At 46.3% G+C, this 23,021-nt stretch overlaps 1 protein-coding gene across 1 annotated transcript in view; it reads right to left on the bottom strand.

Annotated features, from left to right (window-relative positions):
• Window positions 1-22,769, bottom strand: part of GRXCR2 (glutaredoxin and cysteine rich domain containing 2) — a 63,237-nt gene extending 40,468 nt beyond the window's left edge. Inside the window, exon 1 of the mRNA XM_078650659.1 lies at window positions 22,410-22,769. Coding sequence (XP_078506785.1) covers window positions 22,410-22,748 — 339 coding nt within the window. The 5' untranslated portion in view covers window positions 22,749-22,769. The remainder of the gene's footprint in view (window positions 1-22,409) is intronic.
• Between the last annotated feature and the right edge of the window lie 252 nt (window positions 22,770-23,021).

Here is a 23,021-nt window from a genome sequence, read left to right as displayed (position 1 = left end):
TCACTCATCCACCTGTACATTCCTCTCAGTGAGTTAAGCACCTGGTCCAGACATCTGTCTGTAACCTACATATCACTCATGCCTTAACCGATCATGTTCTGTGAGTGATGAAAGCCTGTCCAACTCTGCAGTGCTCAGGGGCGTAACACAGGCCCCTGCAGAGCCCCCGTGGTGGTGGGGGCCCTCACCCTCCAGGGGGCCCCGTCAGCACTGCACTTCTGCTGGGGAGCTCTAGATTGTGTCTGTAGGGGGGCCCTTCACTTACCCTGCAGGGGGGGCCCCCTCAAGGTTCGTTACGCCACTGGCAGTGCTGGGTCAGTTCTGAGGAAATGAAAGACTGCACTTGTTGCCTTTTGAGAGACAGGGAAGCTTGCCATGTGAGGAACTAAAGCTTGCACTGCTGTAACCCATTTTGTAACTGGTTATGCTTATGCTAATACTACCGTAGCTGTACCTGTCCTCTGAAGAGCAGATGCTTGCACTGTTTCTGCCCAAGCTGAGCTGTTATTTGAAGAGAGGTGTTTCCAGTGCTGTTGCCCCATCTTCCAAAAAACATACACTATATTGACTGCGCTTCCATAACATGCCCTGGTAAGTCAGAACCTTTTATTGAACTCAGGGAAAATCTAGGTGCTGGGTCGTGACCCAGAGACCCTAGTTTCAATCACAACTTCCCAGCTTGACTAACTGTGTGACACAGGGCAATTCATTTTCTTCAATCTGCTTCATTGTCAGTGATCATCAAATATGAGAGTACCTTGAAATAATTTAGTTAAGGATTTGCACGGCATAAAAACTTCTCTTGTATATGGTTTAAAATACCTTAATAGTGCTCCATCTATGACAAATTACATACCTTTTATAGGAGTCATTAGATAAACAATTTGCCTCTTGTGTCACTAATAAAAGTTTCCTCAGGGCAGGAAGGGGGAACAAATGCAATATCCATCCAGGATCTGAATTGCACTATGTCTAATCAGTGTGATCTTAGCAATTACTTTTCTCCAATGTGCCTCTCTTTGCTTGATCGCCATATTTGAGAGAACCTTCAAATAGTTCAGAATGCACACTGCACAACAACCTCTCTTCTGTACGGTTTAATAGACAATAATGTTGTATCATCTATAAAAAGAAAAGGATTATATAGGAGTAAACAAGACAACTGGCTTGCCTCTTGAGTTATTAATAAAATTGTCACAGCAGAGAGGGTGTGGCCTACTAATTTTAATAAAGGCCACTCACAGCAGTGATATGAAATTAAATGAAATAAATACCAGCATTTGTAAAGCACACAGCTACCTCCAAAGTGGTGTCCTGGCGCTGGGGGACGTAGGGAAGATTAAGTGAGCTATTGCCCAGAGTCACATGGTGCCGGGCTGACCTACCACCGGGGATCGAACCGTGAGCCCCAGATTCCAGCATCAGTCGCCCCGGCCGCTGCGCCACACCTCTTCCACATATAATCTAAGCTGCTACAGTGAAACAATCCACTATTCAGGTGTTATGCAAACGTTAGTACCGCACCTATAAAGTGGCATGCACTGACATTTGCCGAAGAGCAGGAGGTCCAGGCTAGGTCATGAGTTGTTCCCTTCATCCTCCATGACACTGCCTTTTCACATAGGATGGAACACAGATGGGCCTGCAGAATGGGAATCAGCAGCAGGGAGGCAGGAGATGCTTTGGTGTTGGGCATATAGTTTGCGGTCTCAGGCTCAATGCACTCCCGCTGCCCACAGCCTGTTAGTTGCAAGTGTAGCTTGGCTGCATGGGCACGGTCTAGGTTATAGTGCAGGCTGCAATTACAATAACTACTACTGGAAAACAAGCTGCATAGTGAAAGCCTCACCAATATCCTGTTGCGAAGCCTGCCCCATCACTCTTTCCTCTTCTGAGGATGGTGAACATGCACTATGAAGCCATGGTATGGTTGTTTCGCAATAATTGATACAGTATACCCATATAACTGGGAAAGAAACATGACCCCACAGGGGCAATGTTTAAAAAAACTAAATAAACCAACGGAAAAGAGAAGTGTTCATTGCTTGGCCTACTGTTAATGTTTTTGTAGGGAAAACTATTTGTGCTCACCCTTTAGAATTTTAATATAGGTCTAACAGTTAAACAAAGGGAGAAAATAAATGTGGACATAAGTGACAAAACCTCACCCAAACTAGGGGACTCAGTAACTCGCAGACTATTTAACCAGTGAACAGTAGAACTCTTGAATGCGTCCCAGTACAAGACATGGCACCCACTGATTAAGCATACTACACGAATTAGATGAGGATTCATCCTATATGAGTACATGAATGTATGCTAAATCCATAAGGGATGTGGCTGTTTCTTGCAGGGGTTTTGTAATTCCTGTATGTTTATGACTGTTTATGAAAATTATACAATAGTCCTTTAACACCTCTCGCTCACTCTTTAGTGCGTTCGCCACCTGTGTGGTAACTGTAATGCATGTGTGAGGGAATCGTGTGATGTTTTTTCTGCTGCTGCTGCCACCTGTCCTTAACTTAATATTTGTGTTGGGGAAGGTCTATCTTGTACCTTTATTTGGAGGCTCAGTATAACGTTTTCTATCCATATAAGAAAAAACGATCCACATTGTCAATGCTTGTTTTAATACATGATGTTTGTAAAAGAGTGAACCCTCACAAAATATGTGTTGAGAGTTTAATTTTAGTTTTATGGTTGAAACAAACATTTTTTCAAATGGAGCAGGCAACCTTGTAAAATGTTAAAAGATAGCTGACAAGTGGCCCCATGTCATCTATAGCACCTTCCACCAATGTTGGCATTTTAGCCAATACCACTTTGCATGCTTTGGTTCTGATCTCATAATGAAATTTCTAAAAGCAAAACTACACGCCCCATAAAACAACATGCTGCTGGCTGAAAAAAATGGATTATATTATATGATGTAGTGCCAAAGAGTGGGGATGTGAAATACAAAATAAAATGTATTTCCTGCTTTTCTGCCTTGTTTTCTTGAGGGCTATCAAGTATAAACAGCCCAGTGAGTGAGAGGGCAGAGACAGCCTTTCATATGCAAATGGCAGCATTTTGTGCTGAATGGATAACTTTAACACTCCTTGAAATACCAGCTTGCTAAAAGGATCTATTTATCAGAAAAAAAATCCCAGCATCAGCAAGTTAGAGCGTCTAGAAACACAGAAAAGATAAAATAATGGCATTTCACGCCCTCTTCCCCAGCCCATCCTCGGGGTTTGTGTGATTTAGACGGCGCCCTCACAACACTGCTGTGTGAAAGTGCTGTATCCTGCCTCAAAGAAGTGCAGCATAGGTCCTCCAGTGAGGGAAAACAGCACAAGCAGAGGAGAGCCACACTGCGAGCAGAGAGTAGAGAGTTTGTCGACATTCTGCCTGGCGCATAAGAGATTTTGACGACATTCTGCCTGGCGCATAAGAGATTTTGACGACATTCTGCCTGGCGCATAAGAGATTTTGACAACATTCTGCCTGGCGCATAAGAGATTTTGACAACATTCTGTCTGGGGCATAAGAGATTTTGACAACATTCTGCCTGGCGCATAAGAGATTTTGACAACATTCTGTCTGGGGCATAAGCGTAACCCAGGCTCAAACATCCCCCCTGGTGCGGGGGTGGGTCCAAAGCGGGGTGGAGGTTGGGCTCCTGATTATGGGAGAGAGCGGGGTTGGCCGAGCCACCTTTGAACTTTTCATGAAAGCCTGCCTGGCTGTGAGGGTCTCCCTTCAGGTACTTACAAGGGGGCCAAGGGAAGGCGGCGCTCAGACTGCTCCTCCAACTGCCATTTGAATTATGAAGGCTAGAAAGTGGGTGCTCTTGGGTTAAAAAAAAAACAACACGGAATTCTGACATCACTTCCGCCTGTAATTTGGGGTTAAATCCACTATTATGGCAGCAGCAGCAGACAGTGATGTATGCCACCGGTCAAAGGTACATTTTAGACCCAACAAAATAATTTCTTTAAATCCTATATAATTTGGAAATCTCTGGCGCTTTTAAATTGTCGCAGATGATATTTCGAGTTGTTTATTTAGTGTTCTTATTTTCTTAATCTTAGGATGCCTTGCGGTTTAACGTATCTCATTTTAAATGAAGAAATACAAGAAACAAATTCAATGGATAACAAGCATTAAAAATGCTGCAGTTTTCGTCTTGCCCAATTCTCTCTCCAACTCGGTATCGGTCCTAGGTTTTGGGTTGGCTATGCATGTACACTAGTGTGCACATTACATATCTTTAGTTGCACTGGTTTCGCTCTGCTCTGAGCCCATTTACATTTAAATGTGAAATGTAAATCCGTATTTGTAAAGCGTGGACTAATCCCCTTTATGGGTCTCAAGGCGCTGGGGGCTGTCTTGGAAATTAAGTGAGCTATTACCCAGAGTCACATAGTGCTTGGCTGAGCTGCCACCAGAGCCGGGATCGAACCGTGAACCCTGTGCTCTGAAATCAGATGCGCTGGCCGCTGCACCACACCTCTCCACACATTGAATATAGTCAAATGTATTCACATTTGTTACTTGCCACCGGCATACCAGGGCTACTCATAATATGGATGGAATTGCCTGCATTAAGTTACGGTTAGCCCCATGGAAGAGTGGGTACCATTGCACCATTCATGCACGCAATATCTAATGAAGTACTACCATAATGAAATATGTCAGCAATGAACACCTTTATGCTGGGGAACATTATGCAAAGGTTGTGAAACATTGTGCAGTGGATGCCGAGAATATGCAAAAATTTGGTTCCATACTGGAAAAGGCCAAGAACTGGCTCCATGCTGCTAGAACTTTCATTATGCAGTGGGCAAGCACTGCTCGATAAACATTCTAAGTCAAGAATTACCACCATTCTGAGAGGACCTGCAATTTGCCAGAGATCAGCACCATCATACCATGGACACCCATACTATGTTAGGAAATGCCATATCATGCTGTGGACGGCATTTTACTAGTGTTGGCCAATATGCCATGGGTGCCCACAAGCTGAAAAGAATAATCATGATTGTACCAAGGCAGGTATTTTAACAGGAGTAGGCATGATCCCATGGATGCCCACACGTTTTCAAGAATTACCACCTTTATGTGGAGACCTGCAGTTTACCATGGATGAGAAATGGGCATAATCCCATAAATACCCACAGTTTGCCCAAAATTACCCCATTGTGCCAGAGCCAGAATTTTGCCAGGAGTTGGCATCATGCCATGGATGGCCTGCAGGTTGCCAAGAATTACCATCATTATGTAAGGGCCAGCCTTTTACCCAGGCTGGCAATGACCATTATCCCACAAGTTGCGAAGTATTACCATCACTGTGCCATTGCCAGCATTTGACCATGTGGAGATAGTGGGGCATATGTATCAAGCTAATTTGCAGTCGCAAACACTGCGAATCGCCCAAAAACAGTGTTTGCGATGGCAAAATAGACTTGTCCTATATATAACATAGGTTTGCATCGCAAAATAGGTATTTGCAAAAATTGTGAATACCAATTTTGTGAGGCCCGAAATTTATGAATGATCATTGTGAATTCGCAATCTGCGACTCGCAATTCGGGAATATCGCAAATAGCAAAATCGCAAATTGCGAATTCGCAAAGGGATGTTTAAAAAATTTCAATTTGCGAATTCGTGTGAATAGCAATTTTGCACATGGATTTTACCACCTATTCAAAGCAGGTGATAATCAGGTGCAAGCTATTTAAACAAGCCCACAATGCAGCAGGGACTTTTCTAATGGCTGCGCTTAATGTGATAGCTGGGAGGATGTGAATTCGGGGCTGCAGCACAGAGAAGGAGGCGACAGGAACGGATCTTCAGAGTGCGTATCACTCTGTTCCAGCAGACTGACGAGGAGATCCATGAGAAGTATAGGCTGGACTCAGCCACCATGGACTTGATAGATAACTAAAACCCTTGCTGGAACACCCAACACCAGGACCCAAACCATTCTAACCCATGTGCAGGTCCTGTGTTCACTGCACTTACTGGCACCAGGGAGTTTCCAAGGGGTGATAGCAGCAGCAGGAGGGGTCTCCCAGAGTTGCCTGTCACTCTTCTTCCATGCATTCCTGATGTACAGAGGCTACATCATCACATCCATTTCCCCAGCATACAATAGACATTACAGCAAACAAAACAGGACTTCTACCAGATTGCCCAATTTCCCCACGTCATTGGCTGCATAAATTGAACCCATGTCGCCCTCTCACCCACATCAAACAATGAGTATGTATTCAGGAACCGCAAATCTTATCATTCACTAAACTTACAGGCCCTCTCAATGCCAAATATATCATCAATACCCTAGCAGTACACACAACTCATTTATATTTAGACACTGTGGGATATACAGACGGCTCACTGGTCATTTTTGGTGAGGGCTACCTGCTAGGTAAAGGCATGTCTAATATTCTGACATAATGTTAAGGTCTGAAGTGGGAGGACAGTGATTGACCTCATGTCTTTCATCCTGTAGGAGACAGTGTATATGCTGTGCAAGACTTCATCCTAACACCGTACCTCAATCCAGCCAATGCAAGGGAGCGAAGATATAATCACGCACACAAATTTACGCACTGTGTAATTGAGCGGACAGTTGAGATACTTAAGAGACGGTTCCGCTGCCTGCATAAAAGCGGAGGAGACCTACAATACAGCCCAGAGACCTGCTGAAAGATTGTGGCAACTTGTGCCATGCTCCACAACATAGCTACGAAAAAAGGCATTCCAGTTGAACTTACTGACACAGATGCATCTGAGGATGAGGGCCCAGGTCCATGTTGCAGACCAGCAGGTGATGTTGAGGCAGCTGCTGGACGACAGAGACGTGATGAGATAACAAAACTATTTATAGGTGAGTAATGAGGACACAATGTAAAAGAAGTTTTGTGCACGACTGTGTTTTATTAATCATTTAGCAGCAGGAAGATATCAGTCACACAGCCTGACAGACACTTTATGTGTGTCACAAGATGTTGCACATGTTATGCCCACAGTGCATGTATGACGGCCAAACACAACTCCACATGCAATGGGTTCCTTCACCCATTAGCATTCCATAGTGGTGCCAGTTAATTTTTTGCGGGAACGGCCTTCTGGTGCATGCTCAGGGTGCTGACTCATCAGGTGTTGTTCCCTGCCTTCCACTGCGCTGTCGGATTTCGGGAACTGGTGGGGTGATGCTGCTCCTGCTTGACAGCTCCACCCTATCCCCTGAGCCCAGGAGTCCTGTGCCACCTGTGGTAGCTGTCTGCAGCTGTTCCACGGCAGTCATCACCTGCACCAGGCCTTAGGCCACATCCTGGCTGCAGTGGGCTATTTCAACCTGCATGCTTACTGAGCGGCGTGACAGCAGGGACGTGGCAGTACACAGGCGGTTGACCGCCTTGCTGTAGGTGTCCAGACGGCTGTAGAGGCGTTTTCTAACTCAGTGTCTGGCTACCTGGTCTCTCTTCATCGTGGCACACAGTTCTTTGATTGCGCCCATCATTTCCCTGATGCCCTCCCTCATGTAAGTCAGTTTGTGGTCGACAGAGACCAGCTGCCGGGGCTTTGACCATATTGATTTTGTTTACAGGTGCTGTATCTTGTCCATGCTGCCTTCCAGTCCGGCAAACACCGTGTGTTCCTCATCAGCAGCAGCGCTGGTGCTCGCCCTTGGCCTGCGTCTCACACGTTTCCTCCCTATGGTGCAGACTGGGCTGTTCTTGGACCTGTACTGCACTCTGGCCCTGGTGTGGCTGGGCATCATCCCCTATGGACTGTGGTTCTGCCTCTAACAGTGAGCCTGGAGGCACAATATTACGCTGTCTCTGTGGGACAGGTGTTGTCAGTGTGGTTTCCTCTGTGTCCTCTTGCCCTGCCTGCCCCTCTGTATGTGCTGCCTCCTCAGCTCCTGAACTGTCATCCTGTGTTTCAGGTGGTACTGTAAATCAAAAGGCACATTTTAATTGTGTGTTCTGCTCCACATTGTTCACTGAGTAATGTTTTCTGATTTTGCATTAGCTAAGTACTGTCTAGTGTATTTTGCCTTTACTGATTTACTTATACCTCATTGCTCCACTGTGTGATGCATGTGACTACATCTCCCATGATGCTTTGCTGGGTGTGCTGGGAAATGTGTACTGGAGTAGCATTTTTACCGTGTAGTTGGTGCATTCCTGAGTGTGATTGAGATGGTAATGTGTAAAGGATTATTTGGCATGCATCTTACCTTGTCTGGTGTTGGGAGGGTCGGAGCGGTCGGTATCAGCCACACCACTGACGCTCTCTGGCTGACGGGTGGACTCCACCAACTCCTCGAGGGGCGTAGACTCTGTTTCTGTGGAAATTGCCCCACCAGTCTTCTTTGCTTCTGCCAGCCTGGTTGCCACCTGGTCCTTGGACCTGGAGCGCATATCATACCATTGCTTGCGCAGTTCCTCCACAGAGCATTGGGCCACACCGATGGCATTGACCTTTGCCTGGATGTCCAGCCATATTTTTCTTTTTCTTGACTCTGGCACACAGAGTGATTGTTTTCCAAAGAGCAACTCATGGCTATGTACGATTTCCTCTATGAGCACCTCCTGCTCCCTCTCTCTGAACTTTTGCTTCCTTTTCCTCCCACCCTTCTCCTTGTCCTTCTCTTTCTCCTGGGGATCCATTTGGAATAGTTCGAGTTGCAGTACACAGTTGTTTGCCTCTCCTCCCAGCCTCTGACACAGCCTCAGGCAATCAGGAACAGCATGGGCAGTCACATTTCCTGGGTGTGATGTCATCAATCTACACCTGAATTGCAGATTCTCTACTTTTGCGATTCCTTAATTGCGAATTTGAAATTAGGGAATCGCTATTAGCGGGGTTGCAGAAAAATTCTGCGACTTTTTGGGAATCGTAAATTATTTGTGACTTTTTAATTTACATCGCATTTTGCGATTCTCAAGATGCGATTAGCTAAAAATCGCATGTTGAGAATCGTAAACTCCGATTTTCATACATATGCCCCATTATGCCATAGTTGGCCACAAGCAAAAAGTGCCATTAAGAGAGACAGCATTTTACTAGGGTTGGGCAATGTTCATCCCGCCTTGAATGCCCACAAGTTTTCAAAAACTACTACCGATATGTGAGGGACAGCAATTTCCCTGAAGTGGACAATGGACATCATCCATTGAAAGGCAAAAAGCTACCAAGAATTATTACCATTGTTCCAGGATCATCACTTTTCTCTCCCTCTCCATCTCTCTCCCTCCTTGTTTTCTTGGAAGGTGTTAGTGGGTGGGATAATCCAGGCTCAAGGCTCTGGCCCTGCTCTATGCAGCTTTAGCAGAGGCGTTCTCCTTTCTTTTCCTGCCACAATGCCTTTGTTTTTAACCTTTGCAATGAAGGTGAAAGGATTTCCTTCCTCATTGTTAGTATCCGTTTTACCTTTGTAACGTGACAAGGTGTCCCTTTTCAATATCCTCCATATAATGTTTTGTGCCACTGTTCTAACACTTATTTAACAACAAGGGGTGGTGATGGACAGAGTTTCTGAATTAAGCAGAATACTCTCACCCAGTCAAGAGATCAGGGCTAGATCCAACACCGTTTTTTAGCTCACTGTACCATCCCAGTTCAGAACCTTGCTATATGCAAATTAGTCTGTTCCTGTCCCAGTACATGATGGGAACAGGGCAAACCAAACTACCAAGCCAATTCTTACACTGGGAAGGAAACAAGCTTCCGGGGACCGGTTTCTGGCATTTCAGCCGTCATCGGCCCGGCTTGCTTGAATCCTGATGGTGCAATGAGCAAGGGACTCACATCTGAGTATACCCTTCCACGCTTAGGGTGGACAAAATATTTAACAACAAGGGGTGGTGATGGACAGAGTTTCTGAATTAAGCAGAATACTCTCACCCAGTCAAGAGATCAGGGCTAGATCCAACACCGTTTTTTAGCTCACTGTACCATCCCAGTTCAGAACCTGGCTATATGCAAATTAGTCTGTTCCTGTCCCAGTGCATGATGGGAACAGGGCAAACCAAACTACCAAGCCAATTCTTACACTGGGAAGGAAACAAGCTTCCGGGGACCGGTTTCTGGCATTTCAGCCGTCGTCGGCCCGGCTTGCTTGAATCCTGATGGTGCAATGAGCAAGGGACTCACATCTGAGTATACCCTTCCACGCTTAGGGTGGACAAAATATTTAACAACAAGGGGTGGTGATGGACAGAGTTTCTGAATTAAGCAGAATACTCTCACCCAGTCAAGAGATCAGGGCTAGATCCAACACCGTTTTTTAGCTCACTGTACCATCCCAGTTCAGAACCTGGCTATATGCAAATTAGTCTGTTCCTGTCCCAGTGCATGATGGGAACAGGGCAAACCAAACTACCAAGCCAATTCTTACACTGGGAAGGAAACAAGCTTCCGGGGACCGGTTTCTGGCATTTCAGTCGTCGTCGGCCCGGCTTGCTTGAATCCTGATGGTGCAATGAGCAAGGGACTCACATCTGAGTATACCCTTCCACGCTTAGGGTGGATAAAATATTTAACAACAAGGGGTGGTGATGGACAGAGTTTCTGAATTAAGCAGAATACTCTCACCCAGTCAAGAGATCAGGGCTAGATCCAACACCGTTTTTTAGCTCACTGTACCATCCCAGTTCAGAACCTGGCTATATGCAAATTAGTCTGTTCCTGTCCCAGTGCATGATGGGAACAGGGCAAACCAAACTACCAAGCCAATTCTTACACTGGGAAGGAAACAAGCTTCCGGGGACCGGTTTCTGGCATTTCAGCCGTCGTCGGCCCGGCTTGCTTGAATGCTGATGGTGCAATGAGCAAGGGACTCACATCTGAGTATACCATTCCACGCTTAGGGTGGACAAAATATTTAACAACAAGGGGTGGTGATGGACAGAGTTTCTGAATTAAGCAGAATACTCTCACCCAGTCAAGAGATCAGGGCTAGATCCAACACAGTTTTTTAGCTCACTGTACCATCCCAGTTCAGAACCTGGCTATATGCAAATTAGTCTGTTCCTGTCCCAGTGTTCTAACACTTGACATTATGCGGTCAAGACCCAAAAAGGAGGCCCAATCAGCTGCACACAGCACACTTGGAACAGAATGAGAATGAAATCTACTTGGAAAGATCCCCGCTTGCAATGTATGTTAATGTTTCAAAACCCTGAGAGCCACTGTGTGATAGTCTCTGCCGCCACTAACACATCTTTCTACTTTACGTTTGTCATTTTACTCATGCTTTTTTCAGCGCCAACTGCATGTTACTTCAATAGGAAAATAAATATCTGGGACTGTGAGGGCAGCCCACCTGTCCTGCTTTCATGAAGTTTCGCCTACTTACTTTGCACCATTCTCAACTCAATCATTTTTTGTTTTTTATATTCATATGCTTGGACCACTTTTGGAATGAATTTGTAAATTGCTTTGTTTTGTAGGCAATCTAGTTTACATAAATATACAATATTGTAAGATTATTTGCTGCTTTTAAAAGGCCAGGCACATTTCAGCTGGACTCTACTCGAGCCCTACCAACTTTTCAGAATCACGGGTTTGCCAGGAAACTAAAAAAATTGTGTGCTTCATTTTGCATTCCTACCTCCTCCCCGAGGGTTAGAGTGAGGGAAAAACTGTGCATTACCTCTACGTCCCTCATCCTCGACCCAGTCATCACACATGAGGTATTCCACAAGACAGGAAACAAAACAGGAAACGCTTTTTAGACTCCACCCACCCTCCTGTCAGGTGCTATAACATACCTCACCACCAGAAGCATATCCTGTTTTATTTCCTGTCGGTGGATGGTGATGGGTGATGCTTGGGTGAGTGCCGGGCACTTACCTGCTACGCCTGTTCTGTGGTTTCCTCCTTTGCCGGGCTCTGGGGGTGCTCGCGGACCTTCGTGGGATTTGGAAGGCGGGCTGCTGGGCCTCCTGGACTTCCCCTGGATGCGGGGGACCTGGGCTGCGGGGCTTCTTGGGTCCCCCGGTTTTCTTCATGGATGGCCTCTCTTTCTTGCATGAGGGTTCCTGTTTCTTCACTGTGAGTGCAACCCTGGGCCTGTCTCCTGCCTCTTGTGCTGTTTCTTCTGTTCTTCAATTTTTTTAATGGCTTTCAGAAAGGCTATGCTCTATCCACTTTGAAGGGTCAGTGGGCTGCTATTCGGGCTTTTCGGGATCCGGCTTCTCTTCTGCCTTCGGATGGGTTGTTGGTTTCCCGTCTATTTCGGAGTTTCTCTCTTTCTGCTCCTTCTGTACGCTCTCCGGTTCTTCCTTGGGATCTTTCTTTGGTTTTGGGTGCTTTGCAGTCCCCTCCTTTTGAGCCTTTGGAGTCCGTGGACCTCAAGTTCCTGTCTTTCGAAGAAGCATTTTTGGTTGCTGTTACTTCTGCGAGGAGGTTCGGCGAGCTTGCGGCCTTGCGTTGCTCTCCCCCCTTTTTGCGTTTTCTGGACAGGTATGGTATAGCACCTGACAGGAGGGTGGGTGGAGTCTAAAAAGCGTTTCCAGTTTTGTTTCCTGTCTTGTGGAATACCTCATGTGTGATGACTGGGTCAAGGACGAGTAGGACTAAGAGTAATTGGGATTACCTAAAGTAATCATAGCATTCGGGGCCTCTTTCCTGGAATTATGCCGGATTGAGTTTGGCGAAATTATATGGTATGATACAAGCAGTGCCTGATAAAGAAAAAGAACTGAGAGCCCATCAAATTCTCTTAGGAGTGCGAAGCCAACAAGGCTGCCTAGTTTTGACTCCTCTATCTCTCACCACGCTGTTTCAAAATTCGGACTCTCTTTTACCTTTACTTTTTCTTTTTTTCATGGTTTTCCTATCTTCCTCTTCCTCATTCTTTCTCTGTTGTCTGCCATGTTTCGTCTTACTCTGGGCCAACAACTGATGATGAAAAATAACCACCTGCAAAATGTAAACACTAGATGAAAGAAACCAACATGGCGGCAGTGAACAGCCCTGTGTTGGTTTTGCATAAAGAGGATGTTCCCCAAGAGTTTTCAGAAGAAAAGAAAGTCCTCTTTTTTATTTTACATTTTATCAGTGAGGAAACAATGTCTTGCTCTAGGACCGGCTCTTCAGGAACAGGTTAGTCCCGTCTTGCTTTTCGCTTCTTTATTCCGCTATTAAAACACAATATTCCTAACTTATCTGTCATGTAATATGTAAAAGTGTACAATTTAACAAAACTATGTCTGTCATGCTGCATGAAAACAGCACATCAATTGGACTAAGCCATTGCGTGATCTACTATGGATCCATGACAGGTAAAGATCTGAACTTTGGCAAAAAATGATGTAAATCCCCATCATGATTTTGTTGTTTCTTTTTTTTATAAGGAGTAGGTGCCATAATATTCATGATAAATTGCTGTACACTGTATGCACAAATCTCATGTTTGTATTTTTAAATATGCCCCCTTGGGCTACCTTTCCACGGAGTGAGGGCTCACATCTGGAGTGTGGAATTCACTTGTGCCAGTCACTCTGTCACGTAGATCATGTCAGTCACACAAGCTGACACGTCTGACCGGCACAGCTGACAAGCTGACAGTGGTAGGCAGACCGGCCCTTGAGCTTATCAGGCGTTTTCCTGGGTGGTAGCTGCATCAGAGCCTCCAGGGCTGGTCCTCTGCTGATTCCAAGCTGCATCATTGCATGTGGTCACCACCCACCCTCACCGCCCCATCAAGCTAATGGCTAACATCCTAGAAGTGAGGTAATACATTAAGGGCAAGAGTAAAGATTTCAATTTTACCAAAACCAACTTGTGTATAACATTTCTCGGTGAACAATAACTCTTCTGCACAGTTCATTCGTACAATACAGTCGAGATTTCATGCCTGCTTGTTCAGTGGACTGCCAGTTAGCACGACTAGGGTACTAGCGATCGTTTGATGACTGTTGGCTAGGAAAAGTCAACTATAACTTCAGAAATTGACCATGGGCTAATTGAACTGAAAGTCTTTATTTTCGGTGCCAGACCATGCGGGCACAGTAGTGTTCACAGGGGCACCTATGGAGAGCTGTATATTATGAGTTCTAAAAGTGGACTGCACCCTCAAGTGGCATCCCAGTATAGCCATGGAAAAACGCTAATTTTCAAACTATAGAATACTAAGAAAAAGGATAAAAAGTAGAGTTTAGAAGCTTTTTATACTTCCCGAGTTAAACTTGATATCTGTGTGTTCTATGTGGCACAAACACCACTGGGCCTCGGTACATGCTGAACCTTCAATCTGTTTCAAATTCCTCTTGACGGCATCTGTCCTTGAGCACTTCATCTGATGGGTGGTGCCAGGGTGAGACCCTGCCCAGCGTATCTTAGGATCATTTGTACCTTATCTTTACAGCTGAGCAAGCGTCTCTAGCTTCCCTGCCAGCTCTGTCTCCTTGACTCACTCTTTAAACCACTGATTCCTTCGCGCTGAAGTAAATATCCCACTTACAGGCTGCACACAAGGCACAGCTTGTTTTTGACCATTCCCCGGTCAGGAGTGATTGATGCCCCGCTCATTATGCCAGCATACACCATCCACAGGCCTGGATGGGAGGCCATATCTCTCCTCCTCAGAATGGAAATCTATGGAGTAACCCGGACAACAACCCACATATCGAAGTGAGAAGACAGCTCTGGTGCAGCTTTGGTCGCTGTCCTCAAAGGAAGCCATCCTATTCCCACTCCACAGGCCAGAAGAACACCCTACCCGAGACTCTGCTGTGGCAGAGAAACAGAGCTAAGATAGGCCTCCTGAAGGAGCTACTGGAGAAGGAACTGTGACAAAGCAACTGATCCTGAAATCAGGTGATCTCCTGACATCACTGTATTTCTCCAACAATGGAAATCTGTAACTCAATGTTCATAGATGCTTGGCTCCCTTGGGAATTGGCTTTCACTGCTGGCAGTCACCTTGAGGAGAAGAAAGCAATAGGAACTTGCAACCTGGAGCCAGAAACCTTTTCAGGGTGGAAGATGTGTCTCTGTGTAGCTCTATGAAGGCCTGGTGTCCAACAGCATATTGCCAATCCAGAATCTTGATAGGTGTCTAAGGACACAGGGCCTCCCAAACTCTAGTAGGACTACTGCACACCCTCCAGCTGGGAGCTCAAGATCCTGTCAGCTTCTCCATTGCGTGTGTGTTGCTGTGAACGCTGCAGTGGGATCCATTCCTTCACAATTGTAATCATATCCCACACAGCAACATCGTCTCCATTGGGCATTTCAGGCAGATCTCCACCAACAGAAGAGGAAGAGAGGAGGAAGATGTCAAGAGACTTCTCTGCTGCAATATCACTGCAGAGTCTAACAACAGGAATGCAGAGCAGTTTGTACAAACCATTAGCACTGTTACTGGTCACTTTCAATGTTGCCCTAATCTCCTGTGCAGTGTATGTGTGTGAGGGTGTGGTGAGGTGATGGACCTTCTGCCAAAGGGACACTTTTCCGGTTTGCAAGACATCACTGCTCAGTTTGCCGCCTTCTTGGGCCAAGGGAAGCTGCAGCGGCATGGGTGAAAGCAGTCCGACCGAGCAGATCTGGCACTCCTGGCTAGGGGATCCTTCCTCTTGTCTGTGAAGCTGGGCTGTGGTCCTCGGGGCAGCAAAGGCAGAGTCAGCCCGTGTCCCCTGGTCTTTCGTGTGGAAGTTGCTGAAGTGGACACATTGGGGGTTAGCAGGTCCTTGGGCACCTAGAGAGGCTGGCAGCCCGTGAGGCACACTTGTGTCAACTTTAGGCACACTCCCATAGCAGGTTCACTTCACCATGGCCACTACTCTCTCTGGACTCAGTGGCTGGCCTTCTCTTTCTCGAGCGAGCAGACAACTCCAGAGTGACAAGTCACTCATTCTCCCCTCTCACTGGGATCAAGCTCTCAGGTATCAGGATCCAGTGTGATGCATAATCTTGAGGTGATGTCCCCTCATTTATTTATTTGCGGTTTTTATAGAGCGCGACACTCATCCCTAGGGATATCACGGCGCTGTATACCCAATAAGAGCTACTGATGGCGTGTGCTAAGAAGTTAAGGATTGGGGAAGAGGAGGGTTTTCAGTTTTTTCCGAAACTGGAGGTAATTTGTAGTATGTCTTAGGTCAGTAGGGAGCTCATTCCACCTTTTTGCTGCCAGGTAAGAAAAGGAGCGACCACCTGTTTTGACTTTGTAGATGCGTTTGGCCTTAGCCAAAGCTAATTGACATGAGCGTAGATTCCTATTGGGCACGTAAAATTCGATCTTCCCTTGGAGAATTGTGGGGCCGGTATTGTGTAGAGCCCTATGGGCATGACTAAGCAATTTGAAGGCAGCCCTCTGACGCATCGGGAGCCAATGAAGTTTCTTTAGGCACTCCGCTTCCGAGTCCCGTTTGCCTTTGTTGCAAATAAGTTTGGCCGCCAGGTTTTGCAGAGCCTGTAATCGGGAGAATAGATGTTCGTTCATCCCTACAAATAATGCATTACCATAGTCCAGGCGACTGACCAATAGGGCCTATGTGACTGAGCGTCTGCAATCCGGGGGTATCCAGGAAAATATCCTGGCGAGAAGTTTTAGTATGGCAAAGCCCTTGCCACAAAGAGATCGGACGTGATCCTTCATAGACAGGGCATCATCCATGATGATTCCCAAGTTTCTTGCATGTTGTTTAGGGGTGGGGGCCAATCCCAGTGAAGGTGGCCACCATGTGGCGTCCCACACCCGTTTGGCTCCACCGAATAGAAGAATCTCCGATTTGCCTGCATTCAACTTTAGGCAGTGATCGTGCATCCATTGGGTCATTTCGGAAAGGCAGTCCTGTAGCTTGGTTTTGGTTACCTCAGGCCCTTCGTCTATGGCCACCGTCAGCTGCGTATCATCCGCATAGGAGCAGATGCCAATGCCCCACTTCCTTCCAATGTCAGCAAGAGATGATATATAGACATTGAAAAGGGTGGGGCTCAGTGATGCGCCCTGAGGGACCCCGCAGCCAATGGAGTTGGGCCTTGAGTGGAACTGACCCATATGTACTGCTTGAGTACGGTTACTCAGGAAAGAGTGTAGCCAGTTCAATGCTGTAGACTGGACTCCCTTACTCTGGAGTATGTTCAGCAGACTGTCATGGGATACCATGTCAAACGCCGCTGACAGGTCAAGAAGTATCAGCGCCACCGCTCCGCCTTGATCGGTGGAGGATCTGATACTGTCCGACACTGCCAGCAATGTTGCCTCTGTGCTGTTATTGGCTCTGAAACCAGTCTGGGAGGGATCTAAAAGGGAATTATTTTCTAGGTACCTAGTTAGCTGTATGTTGACCGATTTCTCCAGAGCTTTGGAGAGATAAGGAAGCTGGGAAATGGGTCTGTAGTTCTCTGGGTTGAGAATGTCAGATCCCGCTTTCTTCAGAAGGGGGGTCACAGAGGCATGCTTCCAAGCATCAGGGAAGGTGGCAGTGATTAACGATTTGTTAAAAAGTTGAGTGATCAGGGGACAGAGCATGGATGCAATTTTTGAGAACACAAAATGGGGACAGGGGTCCGAGGGGGATCCAGATTTGACCGTGTTTAGAACTGCTAGAACCTCATCTTCAGAGAGTGGTTCAAAACTGGTTAATCTGGGTATATTTCCTGGATCTGATGGATCTATAGGTACTTCTGATGGCATAGCAGTCTTGGGTGGATTGTCTGAGTTGCTGTGAATGTGTTGGGGGTGAAGGTAGAGTATATCTTCTTGATCTTTTCAGAAAAGAAAGTGCTAATACGCTCACAAGCCTCGGTCGAAGGGGTGAGTGTTTGTGAATTGCTGGAAGGTTTGCTAAGCTCCTTCCCTATTCTAAACAGTTCTTTCGCTGAATTGCTGTTTTCTTGAATGCGTTGAGTAAAGTAATCCTTTTTTGCGTTTTTAATGGCAAGAATATACTGCTTCCGCTTATGGACATAGTTTCGTCTCGCCTCATTGTCTTTGGACTGTCTCCATAGATGTTCATTTTTTTGACATTCCTCTTTAAGATTTTTTAGGTGGGGGGTATACCATTTCTCTGTTATTGGTTTTTTTCTGGATTCCCACATCGGGGCTATTTTGTCTAATGTTTGCAATATTCCGGCATCTAGTGCGGCGTCGTCATTGCAGACAGAGGAGTCCTCCGATAGTTTGACATTAGCCTCTTGAAAATGTTTCTCAAAGTTGGATTTGTTGATTAGCCTCCAAACTCGTTTGGAAATATGAGGGACTGCCTTGGATTTCAGAGGTTTACCGGGGAAGTCAAGTGAGAAGGATATGAGAGAGTGGTCCGAACATGATAAGGGGTAGACCTCACTGATGTTGGTGGATTCTATGTTAGTAAATAGTAGGTCTAGTGTATTGCCGGCTGTATGCGTGGGGCCCACTATCCACTGCTTAAGATTGAGAATTCCCCTGTCATATTCCAACTGGAAGGTTCCAGGGGCATCCATTTTCTCATAGTAAATGTTAAAATCGCCCACAATCATGTAGTTTTTATGTTTTAAACAAAGTGGCAGAAGTTGGTTCAATAACTTGGCGCCAAGACTGGTTTGTTGTCCAGGGGGGTTGTATATAACTGCACCAGCTAGATTGGTGAGGCCCTGGAGATGTACTTTGAAAGGTAGGGTCTGATGTTCAATGTGGGCAGTTGTTGGTTCAGCAAAGCATGTTAAATGTTCCCTGAATATCACAGCAACCCCCCCTCCTCTTTTACCAGATCTATCTTGCGTAATGATTTAATAGTTGGGGGGGAGGGCGTTCGCTAAGTCTGGAACACTGGTCTCGGATAGCCAGGTTTCGGTAACGAAAACCAGATCCGGGGTCTTAGATATAAGTAGATCCCAGATGTCCAGGGCGTGTCTAGGTAAGGATCTAGCATTGAAATATAGGCAGTTTAGCATCAGGGGATTTTTCTCAGAGATTATATGGTTGCCTAATGGGGTTTGGCCCATGCTGGACCAGCGACACGCGAGGCAGGAGATAGGTCCATAGGATAGTCCTGGCCCCGTTTGGGTACATAGATGTGTTTTTGTACCCTTATTATCTTTATAGATGGCTAGTAACTCGTTGCGCGAGTAGCAGATGGGCGTAGACGGGAATTGAGAACAACCAGCAGGGGATATAGCCCCTAGTCCCGGCCGGTCGCGGACGGGCGCAGACGGGCTTACCTTTGGCGCTCCTTCGGCGCGCTGGCGGCGCGTCCACTGCGCGCGTCCGGCCTAGGCACATATTTTGTAATGGAGGGGAGGGGGCGTGGCCTCAGGGCGGTGGGCGTGACCTCACTGTCCTCGGGTTGGCAGCAAGAGATAGGTTTACACCCACAGCAGCGTTCAACCCGGATGCGCTGCGTGCACGGTGACTCGAAATCAGGGGGGAGTGCTCAGGGGCAGCGTGACACACAAGTAAAAAGCAGTTTTAGCAACAGATTAAATCTTTTTAAAAATTAGCAATGCTCCCGGCTTCCGCCTCAGGAGCTGTCTTTCGGTAATGGCGCGTTGGGTGTTTGGCGCGACTTATATACCGTGTGTAGTGGGCGTGGCCTCAGGGCGGTGGGCGTGGCCTCACTGTCCTCGGGTTGGTGGCAAGAGATAGGTTTACACCCGCAGCAGCGTTCAACTCGGCTGCGCGGCGTGCACGGTGACTCAAAATCAGGGGGGAGTGCTCGGGGGCAGCGTGACACACAAGTAAAAAGCAGTTTTAGCAACAGATTAAATCTTTTTAAAAATGAGCAATGCTCCCGGCTTCCGCCTCAGGAGCTGTCTTTCGGTAATGTGAGACTGAGACGAACTATCAGCGATACGAGCCCTGGATCACAGCTCCTCTCTGAGCACTCTGCAGAGTACCCCTGACCTTGCTGAGTGAAGAAATCTGGAACCGGATTGAAGTGGAAAAATTTTGAGTCCCAATTTTAAACACGATTTGCAGACTGAAGATGTGGATCCACTATCTAAAGTACAGGAACAGGTTTGGTGTGGGTGCTTTTAATACTTTAGTTTCTGGGTTCAGTTCAGACACATATCTGTGTTCTTACAGATTCCCAATACATGGTGGATCTCCCGGCAAGTACTGATGAGGCTGGATCCAAGCAGGAGCACCCACATTATAAGCACAATAAATGTACCTCTGCAGATAGCTGCCTGTCATCAGCCTCCCTGCTTGGGCAACTGATAGGGAAGGCAAAAGGACCAAATCATGCCTAGAAACTGCTGTCTCTCTCAGAACGGAATCTGCTGGCTCACCCCCATTCCCCAACAATAACCAAACGCTCTGGTAAACCTGGAGTAACGCAGGGCCACGCAAGTATCTGCTGTGCAATACTCTGCCCTGGGAAGGGGTTCGGTGGCTGAGCGTGGGTGTTTCCACTCATCCATCCATGGATTTTGGTGCTTTCCCAGATTTACCATGCCTGGTGAACCTGTGAAAGCGTCAAAATGCTGCACCTTATCAGGGGAGGTGCAATGAGGAGAAATATTTATATTTCTTCTTGTTGTGCCATCCCAGGGGAGGCGCAACTAAGAAAGAGGAAAAAAGCCTCTAAAGATTGTTTCTGTGCAGGAAGGTGCCCCTTACTGCGCAAAAACAATCCTACCTGCAACACAGGCACCCTTGCACCTCGTGCAAGGGGCGGTGCAAGGGTGCCTGAGCTGGCGCTTGGTAGCACCAGCACAGGCAGAGAGCAGGAATGTGCCAATTATTAGTAAATTCCTGTCCCTTTCACACAGCTCAGCAAGCTGTCTTGCTGCACTGCGTCGCATGATATCATGATAAATCTTCTCCCAAATGTGATTATTGTAGGCTCAGGTGAATAACGCTTCTAATAATGGCCATGCATATAGCTCACAACAGTAACCATTGTTTCTTTTCCCTTAACAAGAGGAACTAAATAACACCAAACTCAATGCTCAGAAGAATGACGGCTTGATTCAGTGCGGCAGGGTCTTGGACATGTATCTTCACATGCACATCTTTGCATCATGTGCATAACTAACAGAGCTATCTTACCATCACTGGAACTTGTTATCTGATTGTTACACTGAGCCTTCAAAACAATCCACTGAGCAACAATAGCATTCCAGCCTGCAACTACTGATCACCCACAGTGCCCTGCAGCAGGTGCATTAACCACCTCAGCATTTTACAACTGTTAGAAGCTGACGCTTGCTGCCTACCCATCTCTTCAGCCAGTGACATAAGGCGCTGAACTCTATTACTAGCTTATAGGTGTGGCTAGCAGACATAATCATTAGCGTCCCTGCTGTGGACATTACTAGGCAAAGCGAAGGGCAGAGTTTATAATGGTATTGAGGACAACACAGGCTTTCATCCATCTCAGTTTGATAAAATGAGTGATAATGAGGTGGGTAAAAACAACACCAATCATTTATTGAGTTAATTAACGTGGGCGTGTCCTGCTTTCACATGGGCGGTGCTGGAGTCCTGATTTCAAAAGCGGCAACCGAATACTGGATGTTATCATTTGAGTGCATAGCGCTACTTAGATTTGTCAAATTACCAAATGTTCTACTAATAGACGCGATTAAGGCGGTGCTACTGATCCTAGTTATTGTCCTTATAAATGAAGGGCCCGATTCACAAAGTTAAACTGAGATGAAAATCTAATTTTACGACTTTCGGTATTCACAAAGGGCATTTACGAGTAGTAAAGTTAGACTTTTGTCTCAGTTAAACGTAACGTTTTGGTCTTAAGTTTAACGGAGACCAAAACTGAGACAAAAGTCTAACTTTACTACTTGTTAATGCCCTTTGTGAATACGGAAAGTCGTAAAGTTAGACTTTCGTCTCAGTTTATCTTTATGAATGGGGCCCAAATAGTTTATTTATGAATTTGTGAGGCGTTGGACTTCAAGCCAAATGCAAGAAGCCACTCCTTTTGCTTCACAGACATCAAATCTTATTTAGGGACCTTAGCTCTTCGGCCATGTTGTCTTTAAAGACAACTTCCCCCCAAATCATTTTCATGCCAGTTAGAACACTGTTCATCCCTCTCACACACCACTTCTTTGACTCTCAGGTGGAGGGAGTATAAGAGAGCTGAGGCTTGCATGTAAAGGGATCTAAATGCCAACGTAATTGTTTGTGCTTTAAATAAAAGACATGGATCATAATTTCATTGTATGTTCAAGACAAACTGTATGGATTTGTTACCCAACTGCAGACATTCTCGCGAGGTTTGAGGCACACAATTGGTTCTGAGCTGTTCCGGATATCCTCTGGACGTTTATATGATTCTGCATTTAAATTTGGAACTAGTTTTCTGATGGGGGCTCATTAATGCATGGTTAAGCAATACCTATTATATTAAGTGCACGGGGCATTCTTCAGGTAAATGGTCCTTACATGTCCATTCACTCAAAGAAATGGCCCCAAAATATGTGCAAGGAGAGGCGGAGCTACATACCTTCTGGTCATTTCCTTGGTAGTCGTTGAAGAGTGACGCCCCACCGGCCAGGCTGTAGGAGCTTCCTTGCCTGATGACGCTTATCCTCTTGGCCGTGAGGCTGGCTGAGGGGTAGAAGCTAGGGTCTGAGATGTCTCTGTTGCTGAAGAATTGGTCGCCTGGATCAAAGCATTTGTGGATGAAGCTGTGTGAGTAGTCTTCTTCTGGAGACTCCAGCTCTTGGCCGTCTTCGTAGACCTGCTTCAGCACTCGTCCGCTGTAAGCCGAGGACACCTTAAATCGGACTTTGCGTGGTCTAGCCTCGTATCTCTGACTCAACATCCTTGGTAGTTCATCCATCTATTCCAGGTTCAGGGCAGTGTCCTCCCAAAGACTCTATTGCTGAATGAAGCTTGCAAGAGTCGGTCTCTTCGTTTGTTTCACTGGGTGATGCATAATTCAAGTCTAGCGTCCAGTCACCCGGGCAATGGACACCGACTTATGAAATATTGATAGCCGCCAATAAAAGAACTATCACCACAGTGGCCTACTGCAAATAGCTCTGCAACCTGTTCCCATTACAGAGAGACGGGTCAGTTTACGGTACGGAAAATAAAGTGAATGAAACTGGCC

The sequence above is a fragment of the Lissotriton helveticus genome, chromosome 7 (genome assembly GCF_964261635.1).
Source record: "Lissotriton helveticus chromosome 7, aLisHel1.1, whole genome shotgun sequence".
NCBI classification, from domain to species: Eukaryota; Metazoa; Chordata; class Amphibia; order Caudata; family Salamandridae; genus Lissotriton; species Lissotriton helveticus.
This window is presented reverse-complemented; position numbering and strand designations above follow the sequence as displayed.